At 34.9% G+C, this 17,492-nt stretch overlaps 1 protein-coding gene, 1 long non-coding RNA gene and 1 other non-coding gene across 3 annotated transcripts; 1 reads left to right on the top strand and 2 right to left on the bottom strand.

The window, feature by feature from the left end:
* Positions 1 to 410: 410 nt before the first annotated feature.
* On the top strand, positions 411 to 8,776 carry LOC110423344 (uncharacterized). The gene is made up of 3 exons (XR_002445820.2): positions 411 to 1,695; positions 1,797 to 1,871; positions 7,698 to 8,776. It is a non-coding gene; the product is annotated as an uncharacterized LOC110423344 (long non-coding RNA).
* Positions 4,559 to 4,665, bottom strand: LOC149526757 (small nucleolar RNA R71). The gene has a single exon (XR_016351729.1). It is a non-coding gene; the product is annotated as a small nucleolar RNA R71 (small nucleolar RNA).
* Positions 8,777 to 13,099: 4,323 nt separating the features above from the next.
* On the bottom strand, positions 13,100 to 15,469 carry PG2 (polygalacturonase 2). The gene is made up of 2 exons (XM_021437150.1): positions 15,226 to 15,469; positions 13,100 to 15,122 (listed from the first exon to the last, which is right to left on the bottom strand). Exons 1-2 carry the CDS (start codon positions 15,280 to 15,282, stop codon positions 13,296 to 13,298), a joined length of 1,884 nt encoding a protein of 627 aa, XP_021292825.1. The 5' UTR covers positions 15,283 to 15,469; the 3' UTR covers positions 13,100 to 13,295.
* Between the last annotated feature and the right edge of the window lie 2,023 nt (positions 15,470 to 17,492).

Here is a 17,492-nt window from a genome sequence, read left to right as displayed (position 1 = left end):
GAGATAAAAGACTTGTACTAGTATATCAAATCAACCAATGGATAAAGATAACAAAACAATTACAAAAGGATTCCACCACTCAAACAGATAATGGTGGGTCTACCTCAACAGTGAGTTCCCTAAACAAAAAGGACTAATCTTTTCAACTTTAAAAGACTTCTAGGATTACACTATAACCATGATACAAACATTCTAATTCATGCCATTACGTCTTAAAATAGTCATGAATTACAAAATCTAACTAACTTCTATCACAATAAAGTCTAAAGAATATTCACCTCTTATACTGCAACTAAGGCCTTTGAACACAATTTAATCAGGCACCCTAATTCCATCACGACGATGCTGATGAAGACTTCTCTATCTCACCTATACATCTGTAGCTTCAAGTTCCACCAGCCTTTGAATCACCTCATCTTTCTCTCATATGAAGTTTACTCCCAACTTTTTACTGAGTTCTCAAATTTCCTCCACTTCACTTACTAAAATCGAACTTCTCTTCCTAATATCAATGTTTGGAACTAAACCTACTTCCCTATCATCACCTCCAATCTTATTCTGGTTTTCCTGACTATAACTTTTAAAAGCTTCATTCTCTCAGCTTTTGAAACTCGATCCTAACCTCGAAGTAAACAGACCACTTTTTTAGCCTTTGCTGATACTCCTTTTGCCACTTTTCATATCAAGTGAATATTTCTCCTCTCCCTTTTACTTCTCCTCAAATTGCTCACTTCTCATCCCTTCAATTTTTCTCCCTATTCTTACCTCTTTTTCTTCATCTTGCATCGATTCCCAACCACACTTATCTTCTTCCTCCCTATTGTTTCCAATTTTCTTAACTTTGGTCTCATCGTTCTTTATTCTCAAATTCCTCTCCTCTTCTTGGACGTTCATCGCCTCTTTTTTTCCCTTTTTTGGGAATTGTTCATCTCCCCTGATTTTTCTCCACTCAATTCTTTCAAATGTCCCTTACGACTCGTAGTCTTTATTTTTTTTAAAGGCCCAAATTCAGCTCATAATTTTCTTTGAATTGCAATTGTTCTCAGCTTTATTTAGGCTCCCATCTTTTAACCCTAGTTCGTTATATTTCCTCATTATTGAGCTTTGAAGTATTGAGCTCTAATTTCCTTTCCCATTAAGCATTTTCGGCCCACTTTCTTGTCCCTTTCCACTGAGCTATCACAATTAAGATCCAATCCTCTCTTTGGCTTAACTTCATGAACCACAGTCCCATTCACTAACCCTATTTCCTTTCTGTCAAGCATTACTTAATTCTTCTACCTCATGACTTTAAGCTTTCTCTCTCTATACCTAGATCTCCTATTCTTCTCTTTTATTCTGACCTAGGGCTAGGACCTTTCATTTTCATCATTCCACTGCCTCCCTTTCTATATGCCTCACATCTCCTTTGTCACTTTTGATCGAATCGCACAATGACTTTTGAAGCATATAAACTATTGGCTTTGAAAAAATCTGATCTAAATATTTTTCAATGGTGTACTCTTTGCAAGCACCATGTCTCTGCTTTAATTCAAAATGCCTATCATTCTCTCTTTTTTGCTCTAACTTTCACTTATCCTCATGTAACTTTCTGACTCACATATCTCGTCCATAAGCTCCATCTTCTCTTCTCTCTCATAGCCGCCATTGCCACCATGGCTCCACTGTTGTTCCTTTGTTTCCTTTCCTTCATGGGTAATTTCCTTTCTTTTTTCAAAGCATTCCTTGTTACAGTTTCCTTCAACTTTAATCAGGTTGACCACGATCCTATAATGCTTACCTTCGGCTTCGACCAGGGCCATGGATGGGATGACAACCTGCTCCTAACAGAGACCAACATGCACAACTGGTCAAACCTCTCCATTTTATAGGTACTTCCATCAACTCCCACAAATTTACCTTAACAATTTCCTATTGCTCTAAAAGTGTTAATGTTCCAGAATTTTAATAGAATTTCACATAGTTTAACCCATACCCCTATTTCTTTTTGCTAGTTTGTAGAAGTCACAAGAATGATCAATTTAAACTAAGCTTCCAACAATTCCATGTAACACTCAAGCACGACCTTCATTGGCCTCTGTTCTTCGAATGTTAGCACAACCAACAACCTTTTAATACTCTTACCGATGTTGCTATCCCTTAATTCACTCACTCAGTTTGAATGGCATTGCAAGAGACTTTAGTTTTTAATTTTCCCATTGCTCTACATCGAACCCAAGCCATTTCCTCATCTTGTATTGTCATGTTGACAACTACTATTTTTGTGCTTGCTTCTGAACCTCTTCACCTTCAGGTTTGACCGCTTTGCTTTCACTTGTTATCATTCCCTTATGAACCTACTCCACCTAGGGGTATTTTTTTTCACCATCATAGACTTATGGCTTTTGCTTTCCTCCCTATCTTCCTGTTTCAACCACTTTGTCACCAAGTACGTCCTTAAAGGAATGTTCATTAACCCCCTGATTGGTTTTTTGGTTAAGTTGATTTCTCTCTATGTTACTTCTTCCACTAAAAGTGTCATTCCATATAGGTTTTGCTCCTCGCACATGAGTCTTTTGCCATCAATCCATTGGTGGTTTCTAATAACTCTATTATATAGAGTTATTTAGCTACTTTTTAAAATGTAAATGTAGCGAAGTCCTTGTGTTTTAAGTAGATTTTAGACAATTTTTATGTTTTAAGTTGAATAGTTTAAATTATGTTAATTTAGTTTTGTTCAAATAATTTTAGTTTATTTTTATGTTGAAGGTCCTATTGTAGGCCAATGCTGATTTATTCCTTGTGTTTGTGGGTTTTCAAGTATATAAAGTTGAATAAGTATGCATTATGCAATAGTGACTAAGTGTAGATTGTCACGGAACATGTTGCGGTAATTCAGCTATAACTCAAGCTATAAAGATCCAATCAATGTGATCCTTAGACCATAGGAAAGCTAATAAGTAGACCTACAACTTATATGTTTACCCTTTTACCCAAATCAGCTTTGAGGCAAGAGAAAATCATGTTGCAATATGATGTATTGTAGCAAACTACACCAAGGCAGTGCAAGAACAAGCAACATCATAGCGGTGTAGAGCCCATCACCACAGCATCTAGGAGAAACATCATGGCATCCATCCAAACACTTGAGAGTCCAGCGTCACAACACCCAAGGAGGAACGCCATGGCACTGGATAGAAAACCAGCAAAAAAAATTTATAAGTCAGGTGCACCATAGCGCCCTTGGAGCAGGGCCACAACACTCTGACATAGATTAATAGTTTGCAACGAATCAGGAATTGAGTTTTTAGGGTTTTTTAGAGGCTATAAATAGATTTTTTTTAGCAACTGCGAATGGAGGTTTAGAGAGGCAACAACTGGTAGTTTTTGAGAGAAAAGAAAAGGCTCTTTAACAAGAAAAGCGAGAACAAATCAAATGAATCGAGGATTAAGAATCAAAAAAGAATTTGATATTTCTTTACTCTTCATTTGTTTCTTGTTATTTTGCTATAGAAATGGTCTTTTCTCTTGATTTAATTATGTCTACTGTAAAACTAATAATAAACTAATTTTATTTTCTAGGATTATGGGTTATTTCATTATATAATTTGAATATTTGATTTTTCCTTACTTGGTATTAATAAAAATTGCATGGTTTATTCAATTCTATACATATTGTTTTTCGCTGCTTGATCACTAGTTGAAATGTCTAGGGACCCTAAATGTAACTCAATGAAGAAAGTTTAGAATAGACCATAGTTTTGAATAGCCTTTATTTGTTTCACTTCAAAGTTAGGTATAGTTTCGTGTTTAGGATAGACATTTGCCTAAATACCTTAGGTAGCCAAATTAGAACAGGAACCTAATTAACTTTTTCTAATAAATTTCCACAGACACATGGGATTAAATTTGAAAAGGTATATGTGCATGATCTTGATAGAGACATATACATAATATAGATTCTAGGTTAACTATGTATTCCATTAATCTAAGTTAAGGACAATGATATAATGCAAACGAAGTTTTGAAAGACACCATAAGTATGAGCAATTATATAAGATTCTAATTCTTATATACATAATATAAGTTTTGAAAAACACAAAAGAAAAGAAAAAGCTTGGTCCAAGACAATGATATAAGATCTAATTCTTCTAGTACAATGGATGAACAACCAAGCGAGCAGCAAGTACAAGAGAGGGTAGTTAAAGAGAATTGTTCATTAAGGGACTATGTTGTTCCTCTAGTATAAGGTATCCCATCAAGCATTAGAAGGTTAACCATTCAAGCAAATAATTTTGAGATCAAGTCAGCCATCATTAGCATGATCCAAACATCAGTTCAGTTTTGAGGTCTTCTGAATGATGACCCAAATGCTCATATATATAATTTTCTAGAAATATGTGACATATTTAAGCACATTAAGGTCACAAATGATGCTATTCGATTAAGATTATTTTCATTTTCATTGAGGGATAAAGCAAAGGTGTAGTTGAATTCATTACCCACAGGCTGAATCACAACATGGGATGACCTTGCTCGAAAGTTCTTTGCAAAATACTTCTTTTCAGTAAAGACAGACAAAATGAGGAACAATATAACTTTATCCATACAGTTTAATGGTGAGACGCTATATAAAGCTTAGGATAGATACAAAGACTTACTTAAGTGTTGCCCACATCATGGTCTCTAGATGTGGCTTCAAGTTCAAATGTTTTACAATGGATCGCGCAGCCAAGTTCAAGATATAATTGATGCAGCTGAAAGATGATCTCTTATAGAAAAGACTACCGATGAGGCATATAATCTATTGAAAGAAACGACATCAAACAATTATCAATGACCATCAGAACAATCCACACTTAAGAGAGTAACCGGAGTTCATTAGATTGATGCCATCACAGCATTAATTGCATAAGTAGCTATTTTAACCAAAAAGTTTGATTCTTTTAATACTAATCCTATTCAAAGGCCTTTTGTAGTTTGTGACAATTGTGGAGATGGACACGCTAGTGACTAGTGTCCAAGTAACAATGTGGAAATGATTTAGTTCATTGGAAACAAACAGCAAAACAACCCCTTCTCCAACACATATAATATTGAATGGAGAAACCATTCAAACTTCTCATGGGGAAACAACCAGAGAGCATCAAGTTTGAGACCAAACATATAGCTTGGTTTTCAACAGCAAGCAAGAGCCCTTATTCTTAATAAGAGGCCATCCATTGAGGGGTTAATCATGCAATATGTGGCCAAGACAAACTCTCTTATCAATAGTCAAGCAGCATCATTAAGAAATATTGAGACGCAAGTTAGGAAGTTAGCAAGCACAATTAACAATAGAGCTTAAGGGACATTACCCAGTGACACTAAGACAAATCTGAAAAGGAAAGGTAAAGAGCAAGTTAAGGCCATCACCTTGAGAAATGGAAAAGAGATTGAAAGTAATACCAAACAAGCTAAACAAGTGGAGAATGAAGCTCAAAATGAGACATAGATAGTTACTCCTAACAAGTGTAATGTAGAGAAGGAAATGACAGTCATACCACCACCACTCTTTCCTCAAAGATTCAGAAATTGGCAATAATAGAATTAATTTTAGAAATTTTTAAAGGTTTTCAAGAAGTTACACATCAACATACCATTAGTAGAAGCTTTAGAGCAAATGCCTTTATATGTTAAGTTTATGAAAGAGATATTGTCAAAGAAAAGATGACTAGGTAAGTTCGAGACTATGGCATTCACTAAGGAATGTAGTGTTGTCATACAGAACAAGCTTCAGCCAAAACACAAGGATCCTAGTAGCTTTACAATACCGTGCACCATTGACGCATACTATTTTGCTAAGGCATTGATAATTTCGGAGCTAGTATCAACCTAATGCCACTAATTATTTACAAGAAACTAGGTTTGGGAGAAATCAAGCCCACCATAGTGACTTTACAACTCGCAGACCGCACTATTACGTATCCTCATGGCATTGTAAAAGATGTATTAGTAAAAGTGGACAAGTTCATCTTTCCAGCTGATTTTATGGTACTTGATATGGAGGAACATAGAAAAGTTTCAATCATTTTAAGGAGATCATTCTTGCATACCACTAGAGCACTCATAGATGTAGAGAAAAGAAAACTTACCTTGAGAGTCCAAGAATAAGAGGTAACCTTTAATGCATCTAAATCTTTAAAATATGCTAATGATTATGATAAGTGCTTTGTAGTTAATACGGCTACGAGTGAAAAATGATTGCTGTAATTAAATGAGATGGATGAAATATAGTTGGATGCTTGTGAGAATTCCAGAATTTACAAAGAGAAAACAAAAAGAAGGCATGACAATAAGATTGTTGAACAACATTTTTGAGCTAGGTCAGCATGTGTTGTTGTTCAATTCTCATTTAAAGTTGTTTCTTGGAAAATTGAAGTCAAGGTGGTCAAGACCGTTTCTCATTTTAAGAGTGTTTCCATATGGTGTCGTGGAACTAGTGGATAGCACAATCAATGCAAAGTTTAAGGTGAACGGGCATCGATTAAACCACTATTGGGGGGTGACATAGATTGCCAACACTTTTCCATTAGTCTTTTTGAACCCAGTTGAGCTAAAACTAGAGTCTAGCTAAAGGCGTTAAAGAAAGCACTGCTTGGGATACAACCCAAGTTTTTTGTTTTTTGCTTAAGAAATTTTTAATTATTCACTTATTTTTGTTAGTAATTCATTTTTAATTTTATCTTTCATACTACTAACTATTTAATTTTATTTTCTTTTTGTATGTAAATAAAACTAATAATTGGTCTATTAAAAAAATAAAAGAGGTTGCCAACATTGCGATGCTAGCCATGGAAGGCTGCGACATTGAAACATCTCTCGGGTTTCATAGTGGAACCTCAAGCTGAGGTGCTGCAGTGCCCCAGAACCAAAAATTTCACAAGTCATGGCCGTAGGGCGTCGCAACGTCATGTCGAGCCCATGGCCCTATATATACCCTTTTTTCCCCTTAATTTGAAATGCTAAGCAACATTTTTCACTCTCTCTCAACCTCACTTGAAAATTTTCACTCCCTTTTTACTTACCCACTACAAAATCTCTTCCAAACACCAATTATTTTGCATCCAACTTTAAGTTTTGAAGATTTTAGAGCATTTTAGAGATTTTAGAGCAAACAAGTGAAAGTAGGAAACTATGGTAAGTGCTCTTCTTTCTTTCTTTCTCTACTTATTTTTATGGTTAGATTACATTTTGAAGATGGGTTTTGCTTAGAATTGATAGGCTTATGCTAAATTTGATAATGTAATATATGCATGTCATCAATTTCTGAGTTTTGTGCTTAGATTAGAATTTTTGAATAATGGGTATACTAAATAAATCTAATTTTCTACAATTAGAATTTAAATTGGATGTATATGGAATTAGTGTTATTCTTATTATTGTGGAGTTGAATAGTTAGTATAAATTATTTTAGATTGTTTAATTATAATGTATACTCACTAGTTGTGGTCAAGAGTGTGTTGTTTGTTGCTTGGGTATTCAGATTATCATAATAGCACCAAAAAAGTGGACACTTGGTAGTGGAAATGAGCATAATTTTGATCGTCGTAAATTTATTTCAATTGAAGCTGAAAAGCATCATACTTAGTCCCTATTGCACAAAGTTCCAGTTCCAAAACATGGCATCGATGTCTGGAGAGCACCTCATCCTAACATGTACAATATTATCTATGCAGGCAATGGGAGAAATTTTACGCCTAACCAGAGGTTGCAGTAATGCTTGTGGTTTGAGAATTCTATACCAATAAATAGGCGAGCCTTTATTCGTGGACATCAGGTACTTTTCGATTCCTACACTACTAATCAATTTTACAATACACCTAACGTTAAGAATGATGAGTATAGTCAATTTGTGAATGGTGATGCCGATTTGTATAAAGTTTTAGGGTCCATAAACATTTTGAGTACTGACTGGAAAGTGCACAAAGTTTTTTCAATTTTGTTCAAAGCTAAAGCCATCGACAATGACTACAAGGTGTGGTATCATTTCTTAGCTGTCAACCTAATTCTTGTAAAACACTTGAGCAATGTGACCAAGGATCAAGTGATCCTCTTGTATGCAATTGTCACAAGAAAATCCATTGATATTGGGCAATTGATCTTCAACAAAATTATCATGTCAACTTCGTTGCCACGTGACGAATTGTGGTATTCATCCTTAATCACTGCTTTGTGTCATCAAGTTGGTGTTGTTTGGTCACCCAATGAAGAATTGTTGCATCCAATGAGTCCATTGGACAATAAGATCATCAACAAGTTCTACGTGTGTGAGCAAACTGCTACTAGAGGAAGCTCATTGGTTTCATCTCAACCACAATAGTCTATAGTCTACTTAGAATCTCTCCATGTGTCAACGTATGAAGCAGCTTGAGCGTTGTAAGGACCACTAAGTTGGGTGTTTCAAAGCCATTGAAGAAATGATGTGAGCATAACTCGAACATGTCAACATGGACATGACTACCTTCCCCACACTACCTGAGGATCCCACCCACGATGCTGATGATGATGCTGCTACGAAGGAGGATGAGGATTGATTGCATCTGCCAATTTAAGGGAGTACTCTCTTTCTTTACTTTTAAGAACATTGAGGACAATGTTCACTTTAAGTTTAAGGGTAATTATTATGTTTTCTTTTGTTTATCGTATTTTTATTTAAACTAGTTCATTTGCATGTTAGTATTAAGAATGTGTTGAAATATTAAGCTAAAGTTGTGCACCAATAACAATTGATTTATAAGTCTAATGATGAAAACCAATTGCCATGCTATTCTTTTTACTCTTAACAAGCATGAATATTGTTGTAGTATTATGTGGAATTCTTATGCATAACATCATTTTAGAAAGTGATTTCCTTATTTGAGCACTATTTTTCTTATATTATTTCATGATGTACATTAAAATGAATATGTGAGTGTGAATCTGCAAACTACGTTCAAAATCTTAAATTTGTTTGATCCTTCCTTGAGATGAAATCCTAGGTTATACTTGGCTAGAAAATGACTTAGGTCATATTTGGATCAATTAGGCTTTTTCCAACTACCATAGTCAAATTTTATTTCTAGTACACCTATTTAAGCCTAAATTTTTCATTTTCTTTGTCAACCAGAAATAAATTATCCTATCTTGTAAATAAATTTCAAATTCCATTACCCTTATTCCTAAGCATGTACATTGTTTAGGATTTATATATAAATAAAATGCTGGAAAAGTAGAAAGGATGAGTTGAGAAAAATTTCCAACCATGGTTGAAGCATTCATTTTATTAACATTGAAGAAAACAAGTTTGGCGGGTGTTGAATTATGAATAAAAAAATTTATGTTTGATGAATGAAAAGTGAAAAGGAAAGAAAAAAATGTAATTAGTGAAGGAAGATAAATATATGGAGATCTTAGAATAATTATATGGTTAGGGTGATTTTAGCCTTAATGTATCTCTTATCATACCTTAAACCTAGCAGAACATTATCAGCTGAAAAGTCCTAAGGATCCTTAGCTAAGTGATGTCCTACATTAGCGGAGAGGGAGGTGAAAAACAAACATATGAAATTCTAAGCTTGTTGAGATTTGCATGATCATAATCTTTTCCGAAGTGCATAATGTTCACTGTAAGAACTTCACACATACACAAAAATTCATTTGAAAAATGAGCATGCACTTGGTTGAAACATGAACTTTGATAATATACATGTTTGATTTTGAGCTTGGAAGACACAAAAATTTATGAGGAAATTAGTGGTGATCAATGAATTGGTGCAATCTCATAGTTGATGTCTTCAACTACGTTGTTTCATTTTAGTTTTTGCTCAAGGACTAGCAAAATATTAAATTTGAGGGGTGTGATAATTCTATTATATAGAATTAATTAATCACAATTTGGGATGTAAATGTTGCTAAGTCCTGGTGTTTTAAGTATATTTTAGACAATTTTCATGTTTTTAATTGAATAGTTTAAAGCATGTTAACTTAGTTTAATTTAAGTAATTTTAGTTTATTTTCATGTTAGAAGTCCTATTTTAGGCCAATGCTAATTTAGTCCTTGCGTTTGCAAGTTTTCAAGTCCATAAAGTTGAATAAGAATGAATTTTTCAATGGAGACTAAGTGTAAGTTGTCAATGAATATGTTGCTGTAATTTAGACATAACTTGAGCTGTAGAGATCCAATCAATGTGATTCTTAGACCATAGGAAAGCTAAGAGGCAAACCTACAACTTTACCATTTCACCCAAATCAGCATCAAGGTAGGATGAAATCACGTTGCAAGATGAGGCACTTCAGCAGACTACACTAAGGTAGTACAAGGATAGGTAGCGTCGTGACCGTGTAAAGTCCAACGCTGAAGTGCCCTGGAAAAGCATCAAGGTACCCATGCAAAAACCCGAGAGTCTAGTGTTGCAATGCCCAAGGACGAGCGCCATTGCATTGGATAGAAAACTAGCAAGAAAAAATTTTATAAGTCAAGAGTGCCGCAGCTCCCCTAGAGCAAGGTCACTACGCTCTGAAATGAATTAATAATTTGCAACCAATTGGGAAATGAGTTTTTAGGGTCTTTTGGAGGTTATAAATAATTCTTTTTCAATAGCTAAGAATGGAGGTTCAAAGAGGAAACGAATGATAGTTTTTGAGAGAAAAGAAAAGGCTCTTCAACAAGAGAAACGAGAAGAAATCAATGATCAAGAATCGAAAGAGAATTTGATATTTCTTTGCTTTTCATTTCTTTCTTGTTATTTTGCTTGTAGAAATGATATTTTGTCTTGATTTAATTGTCTGCTGTAAAAACAATGATGAACTAATTTTGTTTTCTAGGATTATGAGTTATTTCATTATGTAGTTTGAATATTTGATTTTTCCTTGATTGGTATTAATGGAAATTGCATAATTTTTTAATTCTATATGTATTATTTTTCACTATTTGATCACTAGTAGAAATGTCTTAGATCTTTAAATGGAACTCGACAGAGGGAGTTTAGAATAAACCATAGTTTTGAATAACCTTTGTTTGATTCATTTTGAAGTTAAGTAATAGTTTCGTATTTAAAATAAACATATACCTAAATGCCTTAGGCAGTCAAATTAGAATATAAACCTAATGACCTTTTTCTAATTAATTTGCAGACATATAAGATTGATTTTGAAAAGGTATGTGTGCATGATCTCGACAGAGACGTATATATAATATGGATTTTAGATTAGTCATATATTCCATTAATCTAAGTTAAGGAGAATGATTTAATTCAAGCGAAATTTTGAAAGACACCATAATCTTAGGTTTTGTGTAAATTTTTCTTTCAGTGACATTTTGTGTTTCATTAATTATTTAGTTAATTAATTATTTAAATCGAGTATTTGGATAAGATTAATTTGTTATAAATTTAATATTAAATAAAAATAAATTCAAATCTCTGTAAAAAACGATACTCGACTTACCTTTATATTATTTGTACAACCACGAGCACTTACATGTATTAAACCGACAACAATTTTCCCATTTGATGGCTTTCTCCATTTCATGCTTCTCCTGTACCTCACAAATACTTCCCGATTGTCCCCCATTAAATCCATACATTACATTCTTTTTCTTTGAGAATTTTTGGTTTGTTTATGTTTACAAATTCTGAATAGATTGGGGTGCTTCAGTCATCCTACCCTACATAAAGGTTTGGATAAATCTAATAATTGAAGTTCGATCAACAACAAGATAGAGTCTGCTCTAGATATTTTGAAAACTTGTAAAGTACATAATTATTATTTTTTATGATAATTAAATTAATATAGAAAAAATGATGATAAAAGAGAAGAAGAAAAAGAAATAAAAATTAAGAAGAGGAAATTACCAAAAGGGAGCTAACTCTAGCTGAAACAAAATTAAAAAAAATACTATCAAGGAATTGAGGGGCAAAAATTACCTTATGTAAACAAAGAAAAACTGGGGAAAAAGTACCGATTGTTCCCACACGAAACATAATCACTTTAAATTTATGGATACAGCTTCTCGGAGAGAATAAAATTTGGAGATCAATTATATAAGCACATATGTTATCCATTGTATTGTTTTAAAAATGTTCTTAAAGTCAAAAATTTAAAATATTCAAAAAATGTTCAGTGTACATTATATATTACTCCAATAAAAATTACTACAACTCATGCAGTCAGGTCTATGATAATAATCTTTCAATTCCAGAATTTCTTGAAGTAAATATTTTTAAATTTACTGTTGATGATATAGACAATTAGACACACACACACACACACACACATATATATATATATATATATATATTCTAATTCGGTGAGGAAAATGTTAAATTTTTGTATAATCAATTTAACTCCAAAGAAGAGAAAAGACTAGAAACCTCTACCCCTCATAGTGCATAATCGGTCTCCATACAATATGAGGATGAATTACACCGTAGAGTTTAAATTATCCTTTCATCTTGTTTAATTTTCACAAAATTTAAGATTTGTTTTCTTTTAATAATATTTTAGTGTATGTTATATTAATAACTTAAATTTACTATTATAGAATTGACATATGTATTATGTTACTAAGGCAACACACTGCTTCTGTTCCGTTGCAGTCTTATTTGCAGTGTGGACGCCCATTTCATTATTTGAATAAATCATACTACGTCAGTTGGCCATCCCGGCCACCATTATCACTGTGGGAGTGTTTTTGATTGGAAAATGACGTGCTACCATGAAGTTTAAATTTGAAACCAAAATTAAGCTAGCTCTGACTCCATATTCTTTAAAAAGAAAATGGAAGACCCATTTGATTGATCTGGCGACTCCTGGAGCAGTGTAAATAGTAAAGTCACGAGTGCCTTAGATTGTTGGTATGTGCGTTTGGTAGATAATATTTTTGTTTTATGCTGTGTTAACTTTTTGTATTAAGTTAAATGACTCTTCTCTAATCTCTATCAGTTTGGTATAAAATGAACAGTTTAACCTTGTTGAGGATTAAATTGGCTCCGCACCTTTACGTGTCGGTGGCTGTAGAAACAACAAGCTTTTGTTAAAAGTTACAAATCCAATCCAATAGTCAAACGTTAGCAATTACTATCACTACAAGCATAAACAGTAACAGCAAAAAAAATTAACCATATTAATTAGGCATCACAAAAAATAAATATTCATATTTGCGTATTCCACTTCTTAAATTAAAGGGGAAAAATAGAAAGCAAAATGGAAAATTCTTAATTTCCACCACTGGCTAAGTTTTCTTAACCAATGGCTCTTAACCATAATTAGTAATTTACCCTCCCCAAATTTTCTATTTAGGAATCAGCTATCGTCCAAGTCATATCATTCTCAAAAATCCAGTGACAAACCTCGATCCGACCCGGACCTGAACCCAAAGCCAAGAAAGCTCCATGCCCCGAACTCCAAGCAGATGTATCCAAATGACAGATGGCAACACCATGATTTATCTTCTCCCCTGAATTCGGGTCCAGCATATCCGCTTCAAAAACCCGGACCTTGGGAACCGAGTGGCAATAGTAAAGTAAATACGGGTACAAACTCTGGTGACAAGAAACTGATTTCGTTACTTTCCCACTGTTGATTCCTCTGACGGTTCCAATCTTAATGTTTTGCTTTGAGCCCTTCACGTTTTCCGTCGTACGAACCTCCACGTTACGGCCCAGGACAGAGGTGGCGAAATCGATCATGTCCTCTGCCGATCCGACGCACCGTTTCGTCTCTCCCGCGCTCGGTGCTCGCTCGCACTCTTTCAAAGCGTCCATCATTACGGTTTCCAGGGTGGAGTTATCCCCCGCGTGGAAAATCCGTTTCAGTTCACCAATCTTGGAGGACGAGAACGGTAATTTGGAGACAATAGTCCGGGGCAAAAACGACCTTTCGGGCATTTTATCCCTAATGTCCGGCATTGGCATCACCGTTCCTCTCTTCAACATCTTTTCCCGGAAGAATTTGCCCGGCTCCACCCATTTATTCAAAGCATTGACACTGGCCCTGACTTGAGCGGTTTCAGCCGAACTCTCATTGTTGTATCTACCGAAACTAACACCCTTTTTAGTATAATCCTTAAAAGTGTTGTTTCTTCCATAGATCTTGAACCCAATGGACTGACCTTCGGCTCCTTGGCCATATCCAGTGAATTTATCCGTACCTTCGTTAAAAGATTGGCCGTAGTTATTGAAATCAACTTTCGCCGCATTAGAATTCTTGGCATAAGATTGGAAGGAATCGTCACCCACATTGGATTGGTCTCGATAACTTGAGAAACTGTCAACCGCCGCATTGCCTCCATCTCCATAACTCTTGAAAGTATTCTGCGGAACATTGGAATCAAACCCGTACGAAGTGAAAGTGTCATTTGCCCCATTGGCTGATTCTCCATAACCAGAAAAACCTGACCCCACAACATTGGCTCCTTTCCCGTACCTGCTGAAGTCGTTAGGAACGCCGTTACCCTTCTTGCCGTAACTTGAGAACGACTGCCCGTTCCCTGCGTTGGCGTTCTCCGTGTAGAGCGTGAATGTCTGCCCACGGCCGTTGGAGTCGTCGGAATATGAAGTGAATCGGAGATTGGGGTTGTTCACTTCACGGTTGTAGTTGTTGAAGTTGCCGCCACCGCCAGTGGCGGCGGCGCCGTAGGTGTTGAAGCTTTGGTCGACGACGTTAGATTCGCTGGCGTAATTGGAGAATTGGTCCTTGTGACCAGCCGAGTCCCGGCTGTATCGGCGGAACGAGTCCACGATAACGTTGCCGCCTTCGGAGTAGTTCTTAAAAGAGTCGACTCCGTCGAGTCGATCCGTGCCGTAATTAGTAAAGTTCTTGTTGGTGTAGAAGGCGAAGTTTGCGTCTTTGGGGTGTTTCTCGAGACTCGGGGATAAATCGGGGAAGCAAAAGAGTTTAGCGGAGGAACAGAAGGAAGGAAGACGGGATGCGAGGTCGTTTTGGGCGGCGAGTTTGGAAAAACTGGCAGAATCGACTGCAGTCAATGGGGATACTTTGGAGAGTAAAAAATGGGTTTTGGGGATTTGGTTACGGATCTCCTTGTTCCAGTAACGAATCAACGAGGCTTTTGGAGTAAATGGGTTTTCCGACACTGAGGAAGCACCGACACCGCCGAAAACAACCTGCATTGTCCGAAAATAAACTTTGAAAAAAATATGTCTTACATAAATTTCAAAAAACGGATACAAATAAGTAAAGGTTGTAAACAGAAAAAATTTTGCTCACACTGAAGGATGAGAAGCAGAGGAAGGAGAGGAAGGGAAAAGTCCAGAGCTTAAGCATTTTCGGGGTTTATTTTTTCTTTCTTTTCTCTATTTTCCCAGAGAGAGAGAATGTTGGTGCGTTTGTTTGGTTGTGTTGGGAGACAGGAATTTATAGAGGGAAAAGAAAGAAAGGGGAGAATTGTGGCTAGTGAAGACAGTGATGAGAGTTTGACGATGGAGGATTTGCTCATTATCTGCTTTATGCTAAACTAGAATTTGGGCACACCCACCCTGTATCACTGAGAAAAAGAAGTGGGAAAACAATTTTTTAAGTAATAAGATAGATTTTTTTCATGTAAAATTATTAGTCTAATTTTATTTTATATATTTATGGATTTTTATATAATTTTACGAATTAAAGGATTCATTCTAAATAAATATTAGTAAAGATTGTACTAATCGTTATTCGTTTTTATTAATTAATCAAAGGGGTTTTATTTTTCAAAACAAATGGGCGAATATAAAGGATATACAGTCATCATGAAATGAATAAAGAGAAGAGAAGTAGGGAACCCCACTTAAAAGGAGAAATACGATTACGGATTGTGCAATAAGAAAAAGAAGGAACCGAACAAAATCATCACATGCTCTTCGTTTTCTTTTTTCTTTTCAAAAGAAATTGCCAATTTCCTTTTAAAATTATATGAAGCGATATTCTTTTCATAAGATCTCTCCATTTTATTGTTGACAGAAAAAGTATACTATATACTTTCCGTTGATTAGTAGCAATTTTCCTATATTATAAATTTTAAATAAGTATAATTAATTATTCTTGATGTGTTAAACAATCTGTCCATAATATGTATAGGTAATTATATATTACTTTATCAATGCAATTTTATAGAATAAAATTTACTAGTAGATTTTATTTTTCCGATAATTTGTAACCTACAATATACATGGTGCAAATTATATGATTAAATCTAAAATTGAAAGTAAAATTAAATATGAAAACTTTTTTTTAAGAAAGAATACTTTATTTATCTAACCATACGAGGAAAACAGATACCTACATATCGTTCATAAGTAAGGAAGTAGTTTCTATTTGAGTAATAATGTTACGGAAGTAAAAAAAAAATTAACTTGAAGAAAAAAATTAAACTTGAAAAAAAGAGTTTGGGAATTCTTAAGATAAAAACAAATACCTAAATTACTTGAATGCTTGAATATGATGATTTGGGCAATTAGACTCTATTCCCTTTTCCTAAAGTCCAAGGGTGCTATTTATAATATAACTTTTCTTAATCCTAAAGCAATTCTACTTCTTGTCTAGTACAATTAAAGTAGTTAACAAGATATTTAAATACAATAAATGTTCTATTCCTAAGTAGAACACCTTTAGCCTAAAGTCATAGTGTAAGTAAAATAAATAATAATAATAATAATAATAATAATATGTAGATATCTACACACAAGAATTCTAGCCTTTATCAAACTCTTTTATGCGAATAATCCATTTTTAGTTGGGCTCTTTGTGTATCTCTGGCCTAATAAAGTGTGATCCAATGGCTCATGGCTCTCGAGTCTGTACATGTGTGGGGCGTTTGGAAACCCTTAATCAATGGTGACCTAATGCTAATTGCCGATGGACCTTCAAGTGATGTTGTCACAGGCCCAATTTATTTCCTTAGGCACTGTGTGTCACAAGTGTGTGCTACTAGTTCTAGTCCTCCATCAAGCTGGACTAATCACGGGATCACAGACCATGACATTCTCCTTACTTGATCTAGGCAACACCCTTATTGCCTTGTAGTCTTTCTCCACCACAAGTCTTCAATAGGTTCTTCACAAGTCTCGTGGGCACAATTGAGGCAACCTTCCATTGGCTATTTACAAAATAACTTCAAGTTTGTATGTGTTTTGGCTTATGGGTGTCTACCTTGCAGTTGGTCTATGATGTCTAAGTACATGGCTCCCATGTGCATGGTGTCTTTGTTTATGGCACACATAAGATATAAGAGGTTTGAACTTGATGCCTGATCGTCAATCCAACGCCACAGCTTTGTTGTTTGAATTGCCTAGTTTAAAAGCCACGTTGTGCAGCTTCTTAGTATTTGTTAGCTATATGCACAATTTTGTGTTTGAGACCTCTAACAACCTCCATCAATTGCCACTGTTGCTACTGCATTGTTGCCATTAATTCATCTTGCCCCATATCATGGCGAATTAAGTTGTTCACCATGTTACATCATTCCTTGGGAAGCTCATCACTATTAAACTCCAATTGAT

The sequence above is a fragment of the Theobroma umbraticum genome, unplaced genomic scaffold (genome assembly GCF_002168275.2).
Source record: "Theobroma umbraticum cultivar Fairchild unplaced genomic scaffold, ASM216827v3 scaffold_20.0, whole genome shotgun sequence".
In the NCBI taxonomy this organism is placed as follows: domain Eukaryota; kingdom Viridiplantae; phylum Streptophyta; class Magnoliopsida; order Malvales; family Malvaceae; genus Theobroma; species Theobroma umbraticum.
Note: the sequence above shows the minus strand (reverse complement) of the source record. Positions and strands in the feature narration are given on the sequence as shown.